The sequence below is a fragment of the Panthera onca genome, chromosome A1 (assembly GCF_046562875.1).
Source record: "Panthera onca isolate mPanOnc1 chromosome A1, mPanOnc1 haplotype 2, whole genome shotgun sequence".
NCBI classification, from domain to species: Eukaryota; Metazoa; Chordata; class Mammalia; order Carnivora; family Felidae; genus Panthera; species Panthera onca.
Genome location: NC_138339.1, coordinates 161,996,022 through 162,021,354, shown reverse-complemented (window position 1 = coordinate 162,021,354; position 25,333 = coordinate 161,996,022). Strand labels below are relative to the sequence as shown.

Genomic DNA, 25,333 nt, shown 5'->3' with positions numbered 1-25,333 from the left:
ATATACATACGGCATAATATGTATAGAAACTCGGCAGTAGTTTGATGCATCAGGAGAAGGGGGTCGTATAAATAATTGGAGTCCCGAAGTATAATTCAGGAGGATCTGAATCTACCACCCTCATTATTTAAGTAATTACAGTATTGCCAGCTCACTCTCTGTTATGTAATCCTGAATTTTATAAACCCTCCCTCTCCTTTATCATGTGAAATTCCTCTCTCGCTCTGTAAAAATATCTCCTCACACACCGGGGAAGAAGCCCCTCCAGGCGACTCTTCGACATCACGCAGTCAGTCAATCCCAAGTGTGGAATGCTCAATAAACAGAAAGGTAGTGAGCCAGACAAGGCTGTCCCTTGCACATCACAGCGCCAGTGATGTCGGAGAGGAGAAAGCAGTCCCCTTCCTGACTGTGGAAAGTGGAAGAGAGAGGCAAAGACATTGCTCCTTCCAGATGCAGTTGTGTGTTTGGAAAAGGGAGAAGAGCGAACGAGAACCTCGCCACCAACAATGAGAGAACTTGACGGAGAAGCCAGGGGGCAACACGAACACACAAAACCAATAACGCTTAGGTGCTTTAAAAGTAGCTTGCCAGAGCATGATGGAAAGGAAGACAAAGTGTGTCGAAATGAAGCAGGTCGCCTAGGCGAGGGAGTGGGTAGAGGGCTCCTAAAGTCACACGATTACACGTAAGCAGGTAGCGAGACTTGCTGGACGCTCAGCCAGAAGGGCTTGGTGTCTCGAGATGTGGGTCCTGCTTAGGCCGCCCGACTCGCGGAGGCGAGAGCGGTCCCGCTACAAATAACTGGGAAGACAGATGGCAGAATTAGAGCAGCCCCTTCCTGCAGCTCCTGGGAAGTAATGAATCAAGGCAGGGAGTATCTGCTAACGCTGCAGAAAGAGACACAGGCAAGATGCCCGTCGAGTGTTCTTGCCAAGAAGGAAAGATGGGGAAGGAGGGGGGAGGGGAAGAGAGAGAGAAAACCTTAATGTAATGAAGTTTCCCGAGCCAACCGCTAATTAACAGGGACGGGGGACCGAGGAACATGATGAAGCAAACCATGGGGATACGCTCTGCAAGATCCAGCGTGCGGGAAACCGTGCGGAGCAAATGGCCTGATTTCTTCAGCATATAAAAATGCAAGGGTAGCCTGCAGATTCAAAGAGACGTAAGAGACATAGAAATCAGTTAAATATATGGACATGGCGTGGATCCTTATTTGTTTAACGAAGTCTAAAAATTGCCACTTAACTAATATAACTTAAAATCTGGATAGCTGATGAAATGAAGGAGTTATTATTGATAAAAATTATGTGTGATAAAGGTACTGTGGATGTGTTTTTAAGTTCTTATATCTTAGAGAATTATACTAAAATACTTGCCAATTAAATGACATGGTGTCTGAGAGTTACTTTAGTATTTTTTCTTTTTTTTAATGTTTATTTATTTTTGAGAGAGAGAGAGAGAGAGAGAGAGAGAGAGAGAGAGAGAGCGCATGATTTGGGAAGGAGCAGAGAGAGAGAGGCAGACACGGAATCCGAAACAGGCTCCAGGCTCTGAGCTGTCAGCACAGAGCTCAACACAGGGCTCGAACTCATGAACTATGAGATCATGACCTGAGCCAAAGTCAGATGCCTAACCTACTGAGCCACCCAGACACCCTAAGAATTACTTTAAATGGGTCTAGTTTTGAGGGTAACAGAAAAATGTAAAGCAGAATTGGTCATGAGTTGGTCATTGTTGATAATTCTTCAGGCTTATTGATGGCAGATGGGGGTTCATTATGTTGGTTGCTGTTGACTATGTTTAAAACTGTCCATAACAGGGGTGCCTGGGTGGCTCAGTCGGTTAAGCGGCCGACTTCGGCTCAGGTCATGATCTCGCGGTCCGTGAGTTCAGGCCCCGCGTTGGGCTCTGTGCTGACAGCTCAGAGCCTGGAGCCTGTTTCGGATTCTGTGTCTCCCTCTCTCTGACCCTCCCCCGTTCATGCTCTATCTCTCTCTGTCTCAAAAATAAAACGTTAAAAAAAAATAAAATAAAAATAAAATAAAACTGTCCATAACATAGTATTCTAAGAAATGAGAATATTTTGAGATTATATAAATATTATTTTCATAAATGCTAGAATATTTCCACACCTAACAAATGGTATTGCAAAGCTCTACATGCTATAAAACTTTACCAGAGGCACAAAGAACAAAGTTGTGGAAACTAATGATTTAACGTTCAATAATTTTCCTAAATTTCCCACTACACTCATAACATGCAACTATATATAATGAAACACTTACAGCTATGGAGTCTAGTAAAATTGCATAGCAACAACCTACTGTACAAACATAGAGAATTTGAAGAGAGAATACATTTGTGAAACTTAAAGCTTCTGTGGCAGAAGATAAAATTATGATATATGACCTATCTTTATGTCAGGCTCCATCTAAGCTGATTTCAGAAGGGTTGTCAAAGATTTGAAACGTTTCCCAGCTTACAAACTCCTTTCTAAAAGGTGAGATTTACTGGATGAACAATAATTCAACCCGGCTTGGGCTAAGTGTTTAAAGACTTTGGAAAATGCCAGATACCTTGACTTCTAAAATTTTATGAAATGAGATTACATAGTTTGGCAACGTCGACCTCAAAAAAAAAAAAAAAAAAAAAAAAAAAAGAATTCCATAAAATCCTTAGTTGTGGAATCGCTGTCCTAGAAATGATACTAAGATAAAATTATCACCCTTCACGTGGAGTATCCCATTTTACAGAAGGGATACCTGTGGGTGATACAGTTTCTGCTCTGGGACAGAGTATTAGCATTACCTGCAGGGAATTTTTTTCTGGTTCATGTGCATGAAGTTTACAGTTCATTCATTCAGCAGTGCTGGCATGTGAATGAAGTTCTAGGTCCTGTTCCAGACACAGGTGCCATGGTGTGGTCAACAGGATGCAAATAGAAGAAGGGCCAATCCTTTATTTTTTTAATTTTGTTTTATGTTTTATTTATTTTTGAGAGAGAGAGAGAGAGAGAGAGAGAGAGAGTGAGCAGGGCGGGGCAGAGAGAGAGGGAGACACAGAATCAGAACAGGCTCCAGGCTCTGAGCCGTCAGCACATAGCCCGACGCGGGGCTCCAACCCACGAGCCGCGAGATCATGACCTGAGCCGAAGTCAGATGCTTAACCGACCGAGCCACCCAGGCACCCCAAGAAGGGCCAATTCTAATCAGACACCAGGGGAGAAAGACTGGGAAGCTTCGTGAGCAACACGTTGCTATTTTAGCTCCAAGTCTGACAGTACCTGTGTAATCCTCATCCTGTCGAATGTCCTGATAGCTATTAGGCTTCAGTATTGATCCGCTTACTACCCAATGGATCTATAAAAACAAAAAATATTTTATCGTTACATTGTGTCACATTTAGATTCCAAAATCACGCATACGTTAAATATCCAACTCTATCTTAAACCATTTTCTGCTCTAGGATGTTGAGTTTTCCGAAATCATTTCAACAACTCACCAAGCTACTGATACAACACAATTTAAGAAAGTTTAGTTTCCTTACATAGCAGAATGCTGGTATAGGGCGGGCCACTCAGTTTCTATAGAGAAGCAAAGAGCAATTAAATAACGAGATGTTATTTTAATGTACTTCTTGCAATAATATTGGGTCCTACTTTTATTTATTTATTTATTTTTCAATATATGAAATTTATTGTCAAATTGGTTTCCATACAACACCCAGTGCTCATCCCAAAAGGTGCCCTCCTCAATACCCATCACCCACCCTCCCCTCCCTCCCACCCCCCATCAACCCTCAGTTTGTTCTCAGTTTTTAACAGTCTCTTATGCTTTAAAAAAAATTTTTTTAACGTTTATTTATTTTTGAGACAAAGAGAGACAGAGCATGAACAGGGGAGGGGCAGAGAGAGAGGGAGACACAGAATCTGAAACAGGCTCCAGGCTCTGAGCTGTCAGCACAGAGCCCGACGCGGGGCTCGAACTCACGGACCGTGAGATCATGACCTGAGCCGAAGTCGGACGCTCAACCGACCAAGCCACCCAGGCACCCCAGTCTCTTATGCTTTTAAAAAATGGTACGGTTAGAAGTCTTTGGCAGGGGTGGGGGCGCCCAGCTGGCTCAGTGAGTGGAGCATGTGACTCTTGGTCTCAGAGTTCAAGCCCCACTGTGGACGTGGAGCCTGCTTAAAATAAATAAACAGAAAATAAAGCTTAAAAAGTAAGTCTTCTTCAGGTAACACTTTTAGAAAAGTTATTCTGAGGAAACAAAATGAGTCAGGGAAAAGCAGTTTTAATTGTGTGAAGTGTAGTACATTTAATGACCTTTTCCCCTCCAAACCTATCCCTTAAATAATGTCGCCATGTTAGCATTAACGGAAGCAAGCTCAGATAATTTAAGTAACTCATAGAAGATCACAGCATGAGGGGCGCCTGGTGGCTCAGTCGGTTGAGCGTCCCACTTGCGGCTCAGGTCATGATCTCATGGCTCATGAGTTTGAGCCCCACCTTGGGCTCTGTGCTGACAGCTCAGAGCCTGGAGCCTGCTTCGGATTCCGTGTCCCTCTCTCGCTGTGCCCCTCCCTCACTCATGTTCTGTCTTTCTCTCAAGAATAAATAAAACATTAAAAAAATTGAAAAAAAAAAAGAAGGTCACAGCATGAAACTCTGGATTCAGGAGTCATGATCTGTGCTGTTTCCAGGTCCAAAGGTTCTTTGAGGCTAGACTTAACTGTGTGGTATTGGTGTACCTTTTGGAAGCTACTGCCTGCTCAGGAGTATATTTGTTTGTATTTCTCTTAAGACAAAACATTATTTACTCTATTAAATGTAGAAACAAGAACTTGTTTTTCTGTTTTTGTTTTTGTTTGGTTGGCTTTTTTGGTGGAGGTGCTGGGGAATGAACCCAAACAAGAAACTTTCAATAAATTTTATTTGCCATCATTTTTTCCCATCGTGGAGTGTTTCTCCCCATTCTTTTACCACGCATACGTAATTTAGAGAATGCAGGCACGTCTTCTTTATTGGAGAATCCCAGCGTGATCAAGAGGAAATGTTACAAGACGTAGTGAGAAGAATGAATGGGTTTGGAAATATACATCAGGTCCCTCCAGACAAGAGTGAATTGAGGGGTTTTTTTAGTGATGACTAACCAAGAAAATGCTTCAATTTACAATAGTGGCTGTTTAGATATAACATCCAGATGTGCTAGCCAGGAATATAGATTCAGTTACGTTCCTGTTAATAATCAATAATGACTACAAGTTCTCGACCCCCCACTGTGTCAGCCGCTTCTCCTGTGTGATCTCTAACTCCTGAGACAGCTTTATGGGAAAGAGCCCTCAGAGAGAAAAAGAGAAAGAGAAAAAGAGAGAGAGAGAGAGAGAGAGAGAGAGAGAGAATCCCAAGCAGGCTCCGCACTGTCAGGACAGAGCCCAGTGTGGGGCTTCGAGCTCACAAACCAAGAGATCATGACCTGAGCCGAAGCCAAGAGTTGGAAACTTAACTGACTGAGTCACCCAGGTGCTCTGAAAAGGGAAGGCATATTGATTAAGCTGAGATTTGTTGCCAAACACACACACACTCACACACACACACACACACACACACACACACACACACACGTTTTGTTGAAAACTGATGAAAAGTGCAGTGCCCGAAGGTTTAAAATATGAGAATTTTTACCAGAAGTTATGTTTCCAACACCTGGGCATGGCTTGTGTGCAAACAGAAGGGTATATTTTATGGACAAGGTATCATACAAAATATCTAAAAATATTTTTTTCCTTTCACTTGTATTTTCCAGTTGTGATGTTAGAAGATTATTATGTAGAATATGGCAGTCAGTATAGCCAATAGGTTTATTATTGGCTGACCCTTTCAGTCCTTCGCTCAAATCCCCAAGTGGTAATTATTCCTATTAAAGGAGAACACAGGTATGAATTAGGCCCATTAAAATTATTAATTATATATATATATATATATATATATATATATATTACATATATATAATATATATATTAGAAGTGTGTTGCTCTAAGTGAGAGAGTCACTAAAATAAATGTTGGGAGAGAACGTGTTTTTCGCCTGTATAAAAACTATATTTTTGTGCCTAGAAGTAACTTCCATCTCCATTTGCTTAAAACCTAGTCTGCAGAGTTTGACTTTGAAATCTCAGAGGGCAGTGGAGGAGGCAAGGAGGTTTGGTTTAGGAAAGAGTAATCCACCAGAGAGGGGCGGACGGCCGGGGCGACGGGAGAGGCAAAAGCCAGGCAATTCCAGGGAAGATTGCACGGCAGCATCGGGCACCTGGTGTGGGTGGGTGCCCAGCTCCTGCTTGCCGCCTGAAGCTCCTGGGGGAAGGGGCCCAGCACACCGCGTCTACACGGTGTTTTACGCTCCTAGATTTACGTGACATCAGTGTTGGCCAAGCCACTGTTGTCTGTCTATCAGGTTGAGACAGATGGGGCTGAGAGAAAGGAAACAGGCCTTCCCAGACAAGGACAGAGAGAAGAAAGGCCCCTGCATGACATTCAAAAAGGCAAAATAAATTACAGAATTTAAAAGCTGAAACAGAGACATGCTACTCCCTCACCAACCCCTGCACCTGCTGGTTTACAGATAACGTGTCAACATCAGAAATGATTGATTTATTGGGGAAAGAACATATCTGGAAAGCCCCGAGGCATTCTTCCAAAAAGGAAGGTAGAGATTCACGGTATACCTGGGACAGGAAAGGCCCTGAGAAGTCCCGCAGAGAAGCTCATTAACTTAGCTTAACTCAAGCTTTCTCCAACAGGGTTCTGATTTAGCGTTTTTTAGATAATATAAATTGACATTTCCTTCGATTAGTGTTCTGCTAAGCACATACAGAAAATGCAGAATATCTGAAATCTAACATCGCTCCTGCACAATCTAACTGCATTCTGTAAGTGTATTATATGTTCGTATCTATGCTAATTGATGAACAAACCAGTTAATAGATAGTGTATGCTCTGTGCCCTCTTCTATTTCAGTGTGTTCACCAGGCAGGTCTGCATATTAAAATCACCTGGGGCGCCTGGGTTGCTCAGTCAGTTAGGTGTCCAACTTCGGCTCAGGTCATGATCTCGCGGTTCATGGGTTCGAGCCCCGCATCGGGCTCTGTGCTGACAGCTTGGAGCCTGGAGCCTGCTTTGGATTCTGTGTCTCCCTCTCTCTCTGCCCCTCCTCCACTCACACTCTGTCTCTCTCTCCTTCAAAAATAAATAAGCATTAAAAAAATCACCTGGAAGGCTTTTAAAATGTATCAAGCCTCACTCTGACTTCATTGGTTTGGGGTCAGGCCCAGACATCAGCATTTTATGAAAGCTTCTGGTCATTTCCAGTGTGCAGTTAGGGATGTGACTTGCGTCTAATGCCTGGGGCTGTGCCTTCAACTGGAGTCGGCTTTAATTAACCTCCTACTTTAATTCTGTGATGTAAATGTCATGCTCTATTATATTTTTGCTTCAGAGATATTTCACTGAGTAATGAAAATAAAGGGAGAACAGTTGGTGAAAATTTACTCAAGAAATTAAGTTTGTCATTAATACAAATGATAGGCCATCTGGATAAGCAATAATGTTCTGTTACCAAAGAGTGTTTTCAAGGGGTGCATAATTTTTATTATTAAACCAGTTAGCAACGGCACTTAATGTACAAAGGCTGTATTTTAATCAGCGAAGGGTGTGTGCTAATTAAGCAGTACTTAATAATTGCTCATTTTCATCTATGAATACTCACCTGCACTTGCATGCAGGCTACTCTAAGGAATACCCGGAAATTTAAAGGGACCCAATTACGATTCTGATGGATGAAGTCAAAAAGTAAAAATGATTGCTTTGCATTGAAGATGATCGTATTCTCAATTATTGATGCAGACCAATACGTAAACTACTTTGCCTATAAAAATCTTTCACTGTGTATTTCTCTCATTGTGTTTAATACGTACCCACATAACGTACAGACAACAAAGACAGTTTAGCGAAGATAAATCCGGAATAAGCAGGTTCTGGCCAGGATTGGGGCCACCGTTTGGTGGGGAGGATGCATTTTTTTCAGGTGTCAGCTGGGTATCTGACACAGGCTGGTATATTCATATCAGCGCCCTTAGCTATGTTTGCTGGCAGTTTGGAAGTTCATGCTACAGCAATTCTTTCATATTTTAGCTTTGGCTCAAACAGTGAGTGCTTTAAACAATATAGAATAGGGACAGGCAAACTGTCTTGGTAAAAAACTATCATGTCCGCATTACTTGAAAGTGAGTTTGAAAACCGTTCTGCTTTGGACCGTGCGCGCTCTCAGTGATACGCTTTACCGCTGAGGACTGCTCTCCTCTGTTCGAAATACAAATATATTCCAGTTCAGAAAATGCCACTGTAATAAAGACTACAAGTCAAAAATCACTCCCCAGCCTACTCAGTTTTCCACACCGAGCTGGAATTTTCCCTATGGGATTTTCATAAATTACTTCTCCCTCCCCCCCCCCCCCCCCCGCAAATACAAAGAACAAAAGAACATGATGTACAATAAAAGGTTCAGATTTATTGTTCGGATCACCCCATGTCACAAAACCCCATCTGGTACTGCAGCTTCTGAATGCTGAAGCTGGGTACAGAAGCTGTATGTTTTATGAGTCGTCTTGACCAGGATACTGAGAAATTGAGTTGTATCCAGAAGCACTGGCCAAATCATTTTTCTGTTAGCTGAAGTTTGGCAGGTTGCTTCAGGCCTTCCTTGGGGCAAAAAAAAAGGGAATAAAAACTTGTACTTGGACCCCCTCCAGCTCTTTCCAATTTTACCCTGGCTTCGACCACATTCCCACTTGGTATCACCATTTTGACCGGAACAGTGGACCGATTCGGTGAAGCCAATACTCAATAAAATATTAGTTAATACACTCAATAAAATATTAGTTAAATAGTAGCAAATGAAATATCTGTTCGTATTATAAAAAAGCTTACATCAGTGACAACAGCCAGGTATATAGAGAGATGATCAGCCATGAGACAGTCAGGGGCACGAGGATTTAGTCAGATTGTCATCCAAAGTAATTTTTGCAACCACAGACCTGCCATCCATCATGATCACAAAATGATAAGAGAATTCTCTTCTGTGTGTTTGAGACAGCCACATCCAAGTATTTTCAATTAGAGGGTCTCAAAATGAGGGGAAAGGTAAACATCGTATAACTTGGGTATTTCTTGCACAAGAGAGAATCAGCCACTGATGTTATACTTTGATATCCTCTATCAGACTTCTTTTTACCATTTCACACGGTAACAGACATCATCTTATTTTTTATGGCCTCAATATTTGTTTCCTGAGCAATCTGTTTCCTAAAATATATTGCATCGAGGCACACTCCCCACTTTTAAACCACTTCTTTGGCATAACATCAGACTGCTGAGATACAGAACCTATTTGTGTTTTCTTAAATGATTTAATGTCTGTTTTAATATCAAAATGTTTGAAACATTACAATTGTGTATATCATATAATTAAAGAGAATATTTTCCAACGCTCTCATTCCATAATGGAGTCATTTATTTTCTGTTCACTTACTGCAACTGTTTCAAATTTTAATAACCTTTTATAGCATTTATTCGTCTTTAGTAACAAAATTACTTCAGTATTACAGGAGTATAACACATTATTAGATTGGGGAACATCTCAAAATCTTATTTTTTTAAACAAAGTGAAATCGTTTTTAGAACGATTTTTTTCTTTCTTCATTTTTCTTCTCTAACAACAATTTTCAGAGATTTCTGTTTCTTTTTTATGGTAAAATGAGAGAGACAAATAAATGTATGACTTTCCTAGTGGGGCCCCTACTGTGGACAGATGCTATGCAATGTTAGAGAAGGGTTTGTGTTTCCAGAATCACTTCTGGAGATTCATATACTGGAGGGTAAGAAAGGCACAGATCTTGGTCGGCTGGTGGCAGTTTTGATGGAGGACAGCAAGCGGAAGGGTGTGCTAGGCTGTGTCAGCACCAAGGAAGGAAATATTTTTCATCCGGCCTTTAAATAATGAGTTCCATCTCTCCCTTTGCCAACGATAATGTGCTAACCTGATAGTTCTGTGTCCATACTTGTTTTGTTTTTCCCTTAACAACCAAACATGAAACGTGAGATGTCTTATGCGGTATGTTGTCACCCCAAGTGACTGTGGTTGTAATTTTTTTTATATACATTCAGAGAATTGATGGGTGGCAGTGAGGCTTTATCTAAGATACTTGTACTTTACAAAGAACTTCCAACCCCGCGTGTATCTCAGGAACTCTAGTTGTAAAGGCACAGAGAGAAGAAGTCCTAGCAACTACTGGCCAAATCAGATAGAAGGGAGAAAACTCAAGAAATCCCAGAGACCACGGCAGGGGTAGCGGGAGGAAGAAGACGATGCAAAGGTCAAGTCTAAGTTTAAACAAATGGTCTCAGTTCTTTAGGTTTCGAAGTAATTTCAACACAGCAGCGATGCGGCATGGTTATTTTCCTTTTAACCTACATCTTGTTTTGTGGTAGAATGCAATAGGAAAACTTTTTCAGTCTAAAGACACTCATCTGATGGCCAAGTTTACAAAAACGATTTTTTGTTTTTACTGTGAAGTCAGAGCTGCAAGAACAGCGACTGGAAATGAGGGCAGTAGTCCGGGACCATCGTTTTCTGGCCCGGAGTTAATAGGAATTGCTTTTGTTCTCCGAGTATCAATGCATGGCATTTAGATCTTATTGTTAATGTAATTATTATTAGTTAAACATTTTATTTGGTATAATTCTGTGTCGATTATCTCCACCTGGTACATTTCTAACAAAACGCTGATGTACATTCATCATTGAAGTAATTGGACTGGATTAGGTCTGAGCCTCCCCATTTTCAGCTCTCCAAACACACTTTGGTCAGCCTAGCCCCATGCCTTCAGTCCTGTCACCATGTCACTGTCCCTAAAGACATTTGAGCTGTGTCTACTCGCGAAATTCTGGTCTGGGTAAGAAGTAAGGAATGGAACCCGGCAGCAAACCATTGGTCTCAGGACAAACTGTGTGTTCTGACCAATGCCCTGTACTGATTGGTTTGTTTCTTCCCTGAAACCTCTTCCTCTGAGATTCCATGTCTATAGAATCCCTTAAATTCCCAGCCTCCCCAATAGCTGGATTTGTGAGAAAACGGCTTTTTCTTTTCTATGTTCATGTTGTTGTTGTTGTTGTCCTTCTTCTTCTTTTTGTTTGAGAGAGAGAGAGAGAGAGAGAGAGAGAGAGAGAGAAAGCAAGAGAGCATGAGTCAAGGAGGGGTAGAGAGAGAGGGAGAGAGAGAATCTTAAGCAGGCTCCATTCTCAGTATGGAGCTCAGCTCGGGACTCGATCTCATGGCCATGTGATCATGACCTGAGCTGAAATCAAGAGTTGGATGCTCAACCAACTGAGCCACCCAGGCACCCCTATTCTCAGGTTATTCTTAATTCATGAATACCCACACCTTTATCTGCATGTGTAGACACCCATATGGAGAATTAAAGACTTCTTGGTGTTGGTCATTTGCAGAGGAGGTTTGGCCTGCTGATAGGAAGGAAGCTGAAACATAAGGGTTGTTCTTATATGTCTAGGAGAGAAGCCATGAGCTCCCAGTAGAGGGACAGGAATGTTTAGGATGAGTTCCCACTTAGCAGGTGTTATGATGATACCAGACTTGCAGAAGAATGTGAATATGTGGAAAGAGGGACATAGGGTGGTCTTTCTTTTCTCCAGTGACTATTTCAGTCTCTATGGCCTGCAAAATCTTTGACATTTTCACTATATAACTATAGCACATTCATATTAAATATAATCCTAGATATTATTTCCTTTGAAGATGAGATCTGATTTTCTTTTATTTTTTAACGTTAAAATTTTTTTAATGTTTACTTATTTTTGAGAGAGAGAGAGAGAGAGAGAGAGAGAGAGAACAGGGGAGGACAGAGAGAGAGAGAGAGGGAGACACAGAATCTGAAGCAGGCTCCAGGCTCTGAGTGGTCAGCACAGAGCCTGATATGGGACTCAAACTCATGAATCACAAGACCATGACCTGAACCAAAGTTGGATGCTCAGCCGACTGAGCCACCCAGGCACCCCTGATTTTCTTTCAAAAGCTTTTTTTCCCAGTTACTTTGATTTACGTAAATTGTTCATCTGTCATTATTTTCAATGACTTACTCAATTCTAAATAGTTCTAGTGATTTCTGGATTTTATCTGATGTAATATAATTGCTCGCATGCCCATGGTCTGTGAGACTAAATGAGCTCATGAAGGATGTGGGTGTAGACAGAGAAGACTGAGCCCTGGGCCACTCCAGGTAGAGGTAGAAAAGAAGGTAGAGAAGCAGTGGCCCAGGGGGCAGGAGGCCACAAGCCTGTAGTGTCCTGGAAGAGAGCAGAGGCAGAGGAATCCCTGTGAGATATCACTGGGAGGTCAAGGAAAATGAACACCAAGAATTGAACATTGGATTTTGGAATGCTCACGTGGTTCTGGTGGTGTTCTGGTGGAATGCTGGGGACAAAAGTTTATCGGAGTAGCTTCAACAGTGGGGGGGGGGGTGCTGGAGAAGAATTTGAGATAATAAGGAAAGACAACTCTTTGGAGGTTTTCTTGTTATAAAAGAAAGCAGAGAAGCGACAGGATAGCCTAGAGAGGAAGTAAGCCTTCATTTTTGTAAGATTTGGGGTATTTTGTGTCTTTTTAGTTCTTAAGATAATTTTTCAGATTAAGAAGTAACATATTTGTTTCTCGATGGACAGAAGAATTGACAGTTGGAGGAATATAAAAAACTTTCTGGTAAAGAAAATAGTTTCGGCAACAATGCGTAGAGAAGTTCTTCTTTCTGAAGGAGACTCACGTTCTCTTGCCCATCGTGGGTACGGAACAGAAATGAGGAGGCAGGAGATGTTGCTCCCCTCTCTGGGCTTTCATGGTAAATCCAACTTTTATCCTCAGTTGTTGACTAGAGGCAATTGGAATTTTTTTTTAAATACTCAAATATAACCCCCCAACTTGTTAGTTAGTGTTGTACATTATACTTCTTGTGGTTTTTAATGTATTCAAAATGGAATAATCAGACCGTATGAAGTCAACAATATGAAGTGAAACTTTCTGCTTTGGCTTCTCAAGCCGTGCCCTAATGCTTTATTGCAATAGACTGATTGGTGTGGAACGTTTGTGAGTCAATATGCCACCGATCTGAAATGGTCACAGAAGGAGTGGATCTGCATGGCCATACTTATCTTGTGAATTGTTTTCTTCTTCCCCACAATAGCTTTGTGTCAACATGACCAATGAGAAGATGCACCACTATATCAATGAAGTGCTTTTTCTACACGAGCAAACAGAATGTGTACAAGAGGGAGTTGCCATGGAAACAGCTTATTCTCCTGGTAACCAGACTGGAGTTTTGGATTTTTTTTTCCAGGTATTCACATAATATAATTAGATACTTTACAGGATTTAAATATGCTAGAGACAAAGAATTTTCTTTCAGTGGGCCTTATTTTTGAGATCTCTTTGTATATGAGGCTTCATTGTATTTATGATTTTTCAGTCAAATGAGGAGCACAAGTTAGCTTTTTCTGAAGAGGCATTTAAAGGATTCTCAATTCATTGAAAGGACTGGAAATACCAGATTGTATTGTTATGAAGATATTCAGCCTTGGTTATGTCACCAAAACTCTCCTGTGGCACAGTTACAAATGCCCAATGTTCAAAATTAGTATTTTATAAAACAATACTAAGACTAACGAGATCATGAAACAAATTCAATAGAATCTTTTCAGCTTATCTTCAAAGATTCTAAATTAAAATATGGAAAAACATTGGAAGAAAAAATATATATCCACATAACCTCAGGATCTACACAGGTGTGGATCTTTGCCTAACAAAAATCTACCATATCCTACCTACTAATATAAGAAGATATTATATACATCTATAAATAATATCTCTAAGACACTCAAACTTTGTTGAAAACTGATACCATTCAGCTATTGGAGAGCATAGAATGTGATTTTCTACTCTTTATTTGTATAAACGGAGACTTACAAATTTATACATCTGCCTGATATGTAAAATATTCTCGTTTCTATTACCAACCTGTCAACATTTTTTTTAATTATAGAAGAAGCCCTCTTCTTCCAGAAAGCCCTCCCTCATCATGACACATAAAGTACATAACTTCTGTATGTGAGGTTAAAGAATGTCTTCAAAGTGACAGTAACATGTAGTGAACCATGTATGGGAAGCTGCAGGTACCCGCCACCCTCCTTCTCGCTTCTGTATCCTTGACTGCTAACCAGTGGTCGGCAGAATGACGTTAATTCTGTCTCTTTGATGACCATCCTTGAGATTTCACCTTGGAGTGATTATTTCAATAGGAGGACCCTCATCAGTATGAGGGGGAAATGAGAAGGGACATTTCTGACTGCTACTTCTCTTTGATGCCCATAAAAATGAAAAGACATAGCAAGTATAGGGTGAAACTTGGGTGTTTACCTACAAATACGCAGGTCTGTGTGGCAGACAAGCATACCCTACGATAATACCAAGGAAGCTTATTGTTTCCTTCTTAGTACCCATAATCCTTTACTGCTCACAAATATCTGAAATATTTGCATAGACCATATTCATATTTCAACAAACATGTATTTGTCTTGTATCCAGGAAGCGTGGGGGTAGATCCAGATTCTTACCCAACTCTCCACGAGTCAGGTGCATTTTACCACACTGTCCGTGCTTGACACCTTCTGTTGTTGAGGCAAAATGGCATATCCTTCAGGAGAACAGTTCAGTCTCTCCTGAACCCTCACTGCTGAAGGAATTGAGGGTCGTTTTTAGGACTTTTTCTCCATGTTCTATTTTCTTCTTCAGACACTTGAGCAAGTTTCCAAGTCTGTAAGTTTGTTTACCACCATTCTTTCATGGTTTTATATTAAACGTTCAGAAAACATAACACATACACATTTTAAAATTTCTGGTGACAATACAAATTATCTTGGTATCCAATCGTCTTATCCTTGGAAAATATCATCTTGCTTTTGAAATAGAGTGGTCTGGCTCTTTGGGAATTGATCACTTCCCTTGGGGCCTTGACTCTTGAGTTGCTGAAACACCCATTAAAGCTTTAAATTCTAGCCTCCAAAGAGAAGGTCTGTCACTGGCCCTGAAATATGCATGCACTTGCAACATCCTTAGCTAGTCCATTTACACTCCCGCTGTGTGTCCGTATGGACTCGTGGCGGGGGTTGGGGGTGGGGAACAAGGAGGGGAGTGTAACAGCACGTGGAGGGGAATCATGGCGTGATGCTCAGAAGCATAGGTAAAGAAGCAGCTTCTGATCTTACATATGAACATCTTACTCTTCAGCAAATAAATTGAAATGGAGAATCTCTGATCTTCTTAGTACATCCCGGGCAGGTCCAGTCCTCTGCCAACTCCATGTTGACTTTTCTTTTAGGGTGTCTATCCATCCACTTTGTGTACCTGTGTATTTTTGTCATCTCAGGGCTCTTGGCTGGGGTCGCTGGCTCTCTGAGAATCTCGTCATGTACCACACAGTGGACTTCCTTCTCCAAATCTCCTCATCAAATACATTTTTCTGTTGGTAACAAAAGTCTCTCAAGGTGTTAGTGACCCAGGGAGTTCGCCTTCCTAGTTCCTTCCCAGGCCTCTTTCTCAATCAGTTCTTCCTCTCCTCCTTTCCCAGGGAAGCTATCTATCTGCTTGTTCCAGAGATGGTGCTTTAGTTGCCAAAGGGTTCCCGAAGGTTCCCCCTGGTGTGTGAGCCCCCACTGAGCCTCCTTATGGCTGCCACTTCCAAACTTTCTTCTCTAGGTGGCCTTGGAAGGATCTCAACTTTTGCAGCCCTCAGATATCTATATATAGTTTTTACATTTCCTTTACCATGAACAGGCAACTCTAAGAGGCTTAGGACAACTAAACTATTCCAGCTACAAAGAAATGGCTTTCTGTTGGCCAAATCAATAGCATCACGAAAGGCCTGTGATGCTACTGTTTGGTGACCTCAGGTAAAAACGCAAACTGAATCGCTAGAGGGGTCAGTATTGATCCCTTCACTTCCTGGGAAGAATTATTTTTATGGTATTCACGTTTCCAAGAGCACACTGAGTTGATGTGAAGTATTAAAATATATGACAGAATAAGGTAAATAAACAACATAAATTGCCGTGTTTTTAAAGGTAGATTTGACACGTGAACAGAAAACTCTCCTAGGAAAGAAGAGATAAACAGCACAGCCCAGGATAAAAGTTCTTCACCTGATGTGTAAACCATGTGGGCACAACCGTGTTCTGTTGTGCAGGGAACAAACTGTTAGGGCTTAAGAAGTTCTTTCAAGCAGCCTTTTCCTTCACGTGAGATTAATTTTAAGTGGTTGCTTAGGCATGACTTTAGCTTCCTTGTTTGACAGCTAACGAGCTATCAGACTTCTAATTTGAATTTTACGAGTTACAGCTTCCATATTTACTTTTTCTAGGTCTTAATATTATAGTCACTTCTAGTTCCTGCTGAATAGGAGTTTTCTACAATTTTTATGACTCAACATGATTGTAGGTTCTGTTTCTGGATAAGTTACCTGACCCACCATAAATATGAAGTGGTGGATATGGGGCATAGGTCAAGAAAAAATACCTCTTCTTTAGTTAGTAATTTTATGTTTCTTATTGAGATGAGAAATACTTTTTAATAACTTCAGTGTTTTAAGGACATTATAACACACTTTTTAATTTATTTATTCAGTATCAATCAATTATTAATCAATCAATACTGTTTAGGGCCTACATTACATCAAGAGATTTGTTAGGCGTCAGGGTTACAATAGTGAGCAAACACAAGTGTGTATTAAAAGTTTATATGAATGTAATGAAAATCCAAACGAGCGTACGTGAACAATAACAAAATCATAAAATTGAGTAAAAGACAAAACATAACTATCTCTTCTTGATTTCCAGAAGCCATCTGGATTTCTCTCTTTGTTGGATGAAGAAAGTCAAATGATGTGGTCGATGGAACCAAATCTTCCCAAGAAGCTACAAAGTCTCCTAGAATCTTCAAACACAAATGCAGTCTATTCCCCCATGAAGGATGGAAACGGTAACGTTGCGCTCAAAGATCGGGGTGCAGCGTTCAGAGTCACGCACTATGCGGGAAGGGTAAGTCGAGTGGAGGCACGATGTTATCACATGCGGTAATGGACCAAACGTCTTGAGGACAAGCTTTAAAGTTTTAGATATTTTAGAGTTTATTATTTCAAGGAATGAAAGTTGGGTGAACAACCCACACAGTTTTACTCTTCTAAGCTATTTTATTTTAACCTGATGAGGACGTTGCGTCTTCAGAATGTGGGTGATAAAGCAGGCAGTCAGATCCTTCCGTAATGTTCCCCAGACTGTAACATAATGTGAGCACAAGGGCCTTGGATTCAATACAGAGAGGTCTGCTCTGAACTGTGGGATCCTTTCATTATCCAAACAAATATTGGTTTTCTGAGTTGACTTATCTTCAATATAGTTTTTAGCATTGTATTATTTTTCTTAAAGCACGCATCACCCTGAGTAAAGAAAGCTGCCCTCACGCTCTTCTCTCTTAAACACCTTCAAGGACCTCCTCTTACCTGTCTAGAAAAACCTCCCCCCTTAGGCTGAGCTAATATCCCAGGCTTCTCTGAGCTGATGCCAGTGATTTGAGCCATGGCTTATCCGTCACAACCCCCCTGTGCAAAACCTCTGTTCAGTTGACTTTCTCCAATCCACTCACTGTTTCCTCCGTGTGCCTCCCGGCTTACACTCCTTCTGCACAAGCTTGAACTATCCTCCTTGTCTTCTTCACAAGGTTACATTGTAGCCACCTTTTGAAACTTAAATCTACTTCCCCTTACCTCTGATCCAGCCCCCATCTGTGGTTACTATTTCAGTAACCACAGTGTATTTCGGATCATTTCAGTGCTTTTACTGAGATGCTACTATGTGCTAAACCCAGAACATTAGAGAACCAAAGACGAATAAATCATATTCCTTGCCCCCAAACACCTTAGTCTCCATAAATAAGGAGAAGGTAAAGTAACCAATAATTATGATAGAATTTGCTTATAACAACCCTGGTAACAGTAACAACGTTCTGCATTACCCTGGAGGAGGAAGTAATCATTTGGCTCCCAAAGAAAGTGCAGAAATATTTCCCGGAGGAGGGAAAATGTGACCCAGGCCTTCGGGGATGAGTTACAGTTCAGTAAGGATAACAGGAAGGAGGATTGCAGTGGAGACACAGACTTTCGAAGGAGGATGACAGGTGCGTCCCCCCAGGATTTGGTGGCAGAGGGGCAGAACCCACTGTAGCGCTCAAGTGGAAAATAATGTGGTGTAGGAAGACAGTTGTCATGAGACTCCCAGTGGGACCTTGAGGAATGACTCAAAACCCCGGCACAGGATGGGCCTTCCAGCATGGCCGTGGCCTCGTCTTTGATCAGGAAGCTTCCAGCCAAACTGAGAACCTGCTGCTATGGGAACTGACTCTCAGTTCCTGCTACCGCCGACACCAGTCAAGTGCCCGTCCTCTGGCACTTGAACGTGGAAGAATCCGGTGACCCAGGGACCGGGCCTGGAGATCTCCACGCTCCGTGATATGCTCATCGGGCACAACAGAGAGGAAGCATGAGCCCCAGCATGTCTACTTTCTGAGTCTGTTGGAACCGTGCTGTGCCAGGCCGGGGGAGGCTAACGAGCAATCAGACACTAGCTGCAAAGAAGTCTGGGAATTTTCCCGCCTTCTAATGTGTGCAGTACAAGAAGGAAGCTATTCCCGAGAGTGCCGGGGGCCATTCTGCCATGTCCACACACGCTGCATTTGGGAAATGGTATAGGAAGTGCAGTTAGGTCTGTAGAGATTGGCCGCTTTTAGCCAAATCATGAAAAAACATGAGGGTACTTCTCAGGACTCTGTCCTCTTGGCAGTGTTAACTCCCCAGATACTTTCAGACAGCGTGGGGGATGAAGAAAGGACAACAGAGGACACGATACGTGACAGATTTTGGGGGGAAAGGAAAGGGGCTATGGAAACACTCAAGCAAGGACCGCATTCGGATGATAGCAGAGGCACACACAGGTGGTGTTCTCTAGGGGACAGCGGGATGCTGACTGACAAGATGTCCAAGGCAGGAGAGGAGCCATCGCTTGAAGTGACAGAGGTCTCTCCCCCGACTGATGCATGGACAGGTCTAGTGCTGACCATGAGAGGAAACCCTGGGGAATCAAGGGGCAGCCTGGAAGGAAAGCTATTCAGTGCAGATGTTTCGAATTTGAGGTTTTTAATAGCAATGTCAATAGGATGCAACAAATAAAATAAGAGGGGTTGGCTGTTTTTAGAAACCTAGGCATAGTTTTGGAAATGTGTATCTTGAAAATTTCACTCAAGAAGAGTATGGAAAAGAAGAAATGTAGTAGGAAAGAGAATCCTGAAGACCGAGAGAAAAGGAGGGGGAATGGGGTCAGCAGGAAATAGACGTGAACAGGCCAGGTGGGCCAGGAGCACCCTGGGGGGACGTTGTAGCAGCATGGCGAGGTGTGATGAACCGAGATTTTACACACACACACACACACAGACACACATTCCCAGAGTGTTATTAACTTATTCACTATCTTTTATATTTGAGAGAGTTAGCCTTTAAAATTTATTTTATTTTATTTTTTTGGAGAGAGAAAGAGTGCGTGTATGCATGCACACAGGCACAAGCAGGGAAGGGGCAGGTGGAGAGAGAGAATCCCAAGCAGGATCCTTGCTCGGTGTGGAGCTTGACGCAGGGCTTGATCCCACAACACTGGGATCATGACCTGGGCCGAAATCAAACGTCGGATACTCAACCGACTGAGCCACCAGGCGGCCCTAATTTTTTTTTTAGAACAGTAACAATCTTCTAGTCCTGTATATGAATTCTCTAATATATATTTTCTTCATATCTAGCATTTATTGAATTCATAAGCTTTAAATGAAATGCTACAATAAGATATAACTAGTGATTTTGGAAAATTATTTTCATGTTTTCTTCCAAGTGTCATGGAACCTATCTTAAGTCAGTCTATACCTGACCAGCCTCCTAAGTCTGTATGTATAGAATCTTGGAAATGTATTAGATTGTTTGATAAATGCCAACTGCATTAGACTGAACAAGACCAAGCTTTGGAATAATATTTTGTTAATTATTTTATGTTTGCCTCTAAATATTATTCTACAAGCTCTTAATAGAATTTCAGTTTCAATTGTGTTTTAAAAATTGGGGGAACAAACAATGAATAGCTTGAGTAAGTACAGTTATTTCGAGCTCTGATACCAATAAAGCAAAGCAGAGCAAATCAATCGATTAGCCGCCACAGGGCCAAACCCCGTGGAATCATGAATTTTTCTGTAAAAGTGCCTTTATGTTTTAAGCAGGATTTTCCACAATTGGAGTCAATTTTGTGGTTTTATAAAAATCTCTCATTTCACTGAGATCTCCTAATGAGTCTTAGCCCAAGGACTCCCTAAGGACTTGTTCACATGTTGCAGTATAGATTATATGTAATTTGTGGCAATATGTCAAGCCATATGCCATTCTAATCATCAGATGTAGCTACATATACTTAATTTTGAGCTATTGCATTTTCAAGAAAAGCAGCATATTCTACATTTTATAAATCAAGAGACGTAGCAAAGAGCTCATTGGTTTAGAGACCATATGCAAGGTCTGTTTTGGACGGTAGTATGAGCGTTCCTAAATAGCCCTTTGGTGATCAAGCTGACCCCAAGGAAGAGCTCAATGGTTCTGGGGTCTTGAATTTCTTTGTGGCCTCTTCTCTGGCCAGATGGGTGGGCTAGAGCGTCTCTCCCATCACTACCTGCCCTTCCATGACTGGTTTACCTGGTTTTGTTAGTGGAAACTTGCCCCTCACGAGAAGGATGATCATTAAGGCTGGTAATGATATTGACATCTAGCCCCCCAGGGTGGACTCACCCATCTGACTGTTCTACTTTTAAGTACAAGTTGCTGCCATGCTTCTGAATCTTGTCTGGAGCAGAGGCTCATAGGTCCTTTTAGAAATGTTTAAGAAACACTATTTGAATTATAGCTGAAGATCTTTCCTAAACACATTTGAATTTTTCATTACTCATAGGAGCCTGGTGTATTTTCCAATCTCCATTACAGAAATATTTTAAAGTAAATGGGAAGAGGTTGCGCATGAAATATTAACAGGGTCTCATTAAGGAGCATGAATCTGAATTAAAGAAGGCAGAGGGGTTTTTTGTTGTTATTTGTTTTAGCAAATTTTAAATCATATATGGATTAGCTGTTTTAGGAATTGCTCTTGAATTTCCACTGGTGATTTAAATGATGGATAAGCATTAAATCCAGAAGTGTGTCTAATTTTATTGGCTTTTAAAATTAAGAATCTTGAAAGAAAGAAGAATTATGATTTGGAAGAAGACATTGGCTCTCAGGAAATTTGAATTTCCATTAAGGTGATTCTGAACTAACTCTAATGGGAAATAGTATTTTGAAGGTCCTAAATTTTAATGTAAGAAAAGTGAATAGATTAGGAGATACTAAAGCAATCTGAAGTAATAAAAATTAAATTAATGAAAATACAGGTCAAAGCAATAGTTATAAATGTATGATACCTGCCTATCTGACGTTTGTTGTCTGCTCATAAGGCCTCTGTCCGAAAGTTGTTTATTGTGATAATTTATTGTATGACAAAGTGATTGTCTTTGGATCCCAGATAAGTGTCCCATTATGTGAGTGGCCTGGTTTATACAAATCAAGTTGGTGATACTGTTCCTGCCTGAGATGATGTGTCTGCGTTTCAGCCTCCTTCTCTTCCTTAAATATTGTAGTGGGCTGAACAGCAGCCCCCAAAAGATATGGCCATGTGCTCATCCCTAGGATCTGTGAATGGAATCTTATTTGGAAAAAAAGATCTTTGCTTATGTAATGAAATACAGGATCTTGAGGTGAAGAAATTAACCTGGATTATCTGGGGGAACTCTAAGTCCAAGGACAAGTATGCTTATGAGGCAGAGAGACTTGAGAGAGAAAAGGAGGCCATGTAGATGTGGAGGCAGGGAATGGAGAGTTGCCAGCACAGGGCTGGGAACTTCAGGGCCATCAGAAGCTAGAAAAGGTGAAATTTCTTTACCACATTTGATTCATTTGAAAGTGAGCCCTACCTTTCTCCACCTCTCTTTTTGCTCGTGCGGTTTTCTTCACCTGAGATGCCCCTTTCCTATCTTTCCAAACCTTATCCATCTTAGGAGCAAGTTCTTAGCCTAATCCAGATGTCATTGATCTCTCCCTTCCCTAATCAATAGTGATGTCTGATGCTTGCGTAGCATTTTCTGATGATAACGTGCTCCTGAGACATTATCACCACAACCTCGTGTATAAACATTGCTGTGTCAGTTTTCGAGGTAAGTAAGCCTTGGTGAAGTTCAGAGGTTCATCAAGGGTTGAACAGCTTTGCATGAGTCTCCTGGGGTTTCCTTAGCAAAGTCCTACACGCCGGGTGGCCTGACACAGCAGAAATTGATCCGCACTGTTCCAGAGGCCAGAATCCAAAATCAAGGGTCAGCAGGGTTGGCTCCTTTGGCAGGGTCCAAGAGAAATATGTTCCAGCCTTCTCTCCTGGCTTCTGGTGGTTGCCAGCAGTCAACGGGGCTTGGCTTGTAGACACAACTCCCAATCTCTGCCTCTGTCTTCACGTGGCTTCCTCTCCTCTTCTTTAAAGATGCCAGGTGTTGGATTTAGGGCCCACCCCATCTTATGATGTAATCACACCTTTGAAAGACCTTATTTCCAATCAAGGTCACATTGTGGGGTTCTGGGTGGACACAGGTCTTGAGGGTACACGACTCAACCCACCATGGGGTGGGGGTCATAACACCGTATTTCACTTGCCATTTCCAGGACCACGTGTTTCCCCATCTCCACCATGGTGTGTATGAATTTCTTAAAGTGTTCATTTTCTGTAGTCATAGAATCCATGTGGTGTGGTAGAGAAGATACACAAGGTACATGGGGACTCCGTGGCCAGGACTTTGAGGAGGACAGACACCGACCCTCAGCTGCCACATTCACAAAGTTTGTAATTAAAGAGAATATCACTGTATGGGGTGCCTGGGTGGCTCAGTCGGTTGAGCGTCCGACTTCGGCTCAGGTCACGATCTCACGGTCCGTGAGTTCGAGCCCTGCGTCGGGCTCTGGGCTGATGGTTCAGAGCCTGGAGCCTGCTTCCGATTCTGTGTCTCGCTCTCTCTCTGCACCTCCCCCGTTCATGCTCTGTCTCTCTCTGTCTCAAAAATAAATAAACGTTAAAAAAAAAAAATTTTAAAAAAAAGAGAATATCACTGTTAATCTCATAAACCTGTTCTGAAGGTCACGTGTTGGGCAAGAAATCAATGCACATGTGATTACTTTGAGATGTTGCATCAAACATGAGTCATATTTCCCCACCAATAGCTGAAGGTCTCTCCGTGAAAGAGTGCCACTGTATTTAGCAGAATTTTGAACTCCTCAATAACAGAGAAAGAAGAGAAAATATTTCCTGGATCTTCTCATCAACTGGGTATATTTTCAGATGAGACTGTTAGGAGCCCAACTGACTGGCTCAAATAAAGTGAATGATCAAATGTCTTCCAGTGGTTAAAAAGTACATTTGTTAATTTTTATATCTTAGTAATGTACTCTGTACATAAAGCAATGTTTTGCAAGTCATGTTAGATTATTTATTTTTATTTATTATAGTGTAATTAGTATCACCTCAGCAGATGATAGGGAAAAATGTAACCAAAATTCTATTATGGTATTTTCTTGCTCTTCCTATCGTGCTTGAAAAACTTTAGTGGCAAGTAAGTGCAGAAATAGAGCTATTTCTCTATCTGTGAAAATTGTAGTAGAAGAGAAAACTTTTAGATAATGTTTTTTAATATGTTTAATGTTCATTTTATTTTTTAATTTTTTTTTAATGTTTATTTACTTTTGACAGAGAGACAGAACATGGGCGGGGGAGGGGCAGAGAGAGAGGGAGACACAGAACCCGAAGCAGGCTCCAGGCTCTGAGCTGTCAGCACAGAGCCCAACGTGGCCTTGAACTCACGAACTGTGAGATCGTGACCTGAGCTGAAGTCGGATGCTTAACCAACTGAGCCCCTAGATAATGTTTTCACTTACATTAATGCGACATTCTGTTTTTCACCGAATATACAGGTTATTTTCATAAGTAGCTCTACTTTGATCTAAGAATTTTTGTAAAAAATTATGTTCTTTATCATTTAGCTTTATGACTAATATTTTAATGGAGCAAAGAGGCATGTGAAGTTTTACTGCAGATGTTAGAAGATCCTTTCCATATTATCTGCCTTAAGGGAATTAAAGCATTCTCTGCAACTTGTATGCTACATATTATAGGATGTAATTTTATGACAGATTGAAAATATATTGCCCCCTTATATAATGTGCTGGCAGATGTGTCTTTCTGTGGGTAGATTTTGATTGTTTTCATCCGGATTCTTTTTCCATCCCCTAAACTGCATCCCTGCAGGTAAAATTGTAATCCCAGACACGTAGACCTTGATCATTAGTGTTCGTGTCACTGATTTCTACAGGCCTTTATGAGAAGCTTTATGAGAACCATATTACTAAAACATTGCTGATAGGAGTGATGTGAGGGAATGATGATGTTACTGATTTGTGGCCAGTCTATAAAGCATCTGAGTGTTTTCTTTTTTTTCCTTCTCCTTGAAGAAGAGCTACCCCTGTCATTGAATAAACTAAAATTGAAATGTATCAGGTAAATGGATGCTGTTACTCAGATCTCTGGGAAGTCAAGATCTTTGTCTCAGGGACACTGCAGGAGACTGACAGCCAGCCTCCTTGCCCTTAGACACATTTACGTAACATGTATGCAGGGGAAATCTTAGCCTGTTCGATTTTCCCATTCCACCTGTACCAGGAACACCTTCTGTAGCTTGTCAGCTGGCCTTCACCCCAGAGATTTGTGGGAGACACAATGTGCCCCAGAAGACTTGGAAAGTGAACCTTTAAATCAAAAGAAAAAGGAGGTGAACTAATCAATAGGGAGCCATCCATTCATCTCCCTTTCTTTTCTCCAGGCAGAATCCCCAGACATAACAATGAAATCTGTCTGGTCCAAGCCAAACTGGTGCTATTGAAGGATATTTGACAAAGGTATCTTGACCGACACAGGATGAACGTAATTTACATCTGTGTTTGTTCACCTCTGGGG

The 25,333-nt window shown here is 41.4% G+C and overlaps 1 protein-coding gene across 2 annotated transcripts in view; it reads left to right on the top strand.

The window, feature by feature from the left end:
- MYO16 (myosin XVI) overlaps nt 1-25,333 on the top strand; it is a 611,293-nt gene that overhangs the window by 423,687 nt on the left and 162,273 nt on the right. For both annotated transcript variants that reach the window (XM_060636706.3, XM_060636705.3), the window contains exons 22-23: nt 13,312-13,464; nt 17,015-17,215. In XM_060636706.3, the coding sequence (XP_060492689.3) occupies nt 13,312-13,464; nt 17,015-17,215 (354 nt within the window). The remainder of the gene's footprint in view (nt 1-13,311; nt 13,465-17,014; nt 17,216-25,333) is intronic.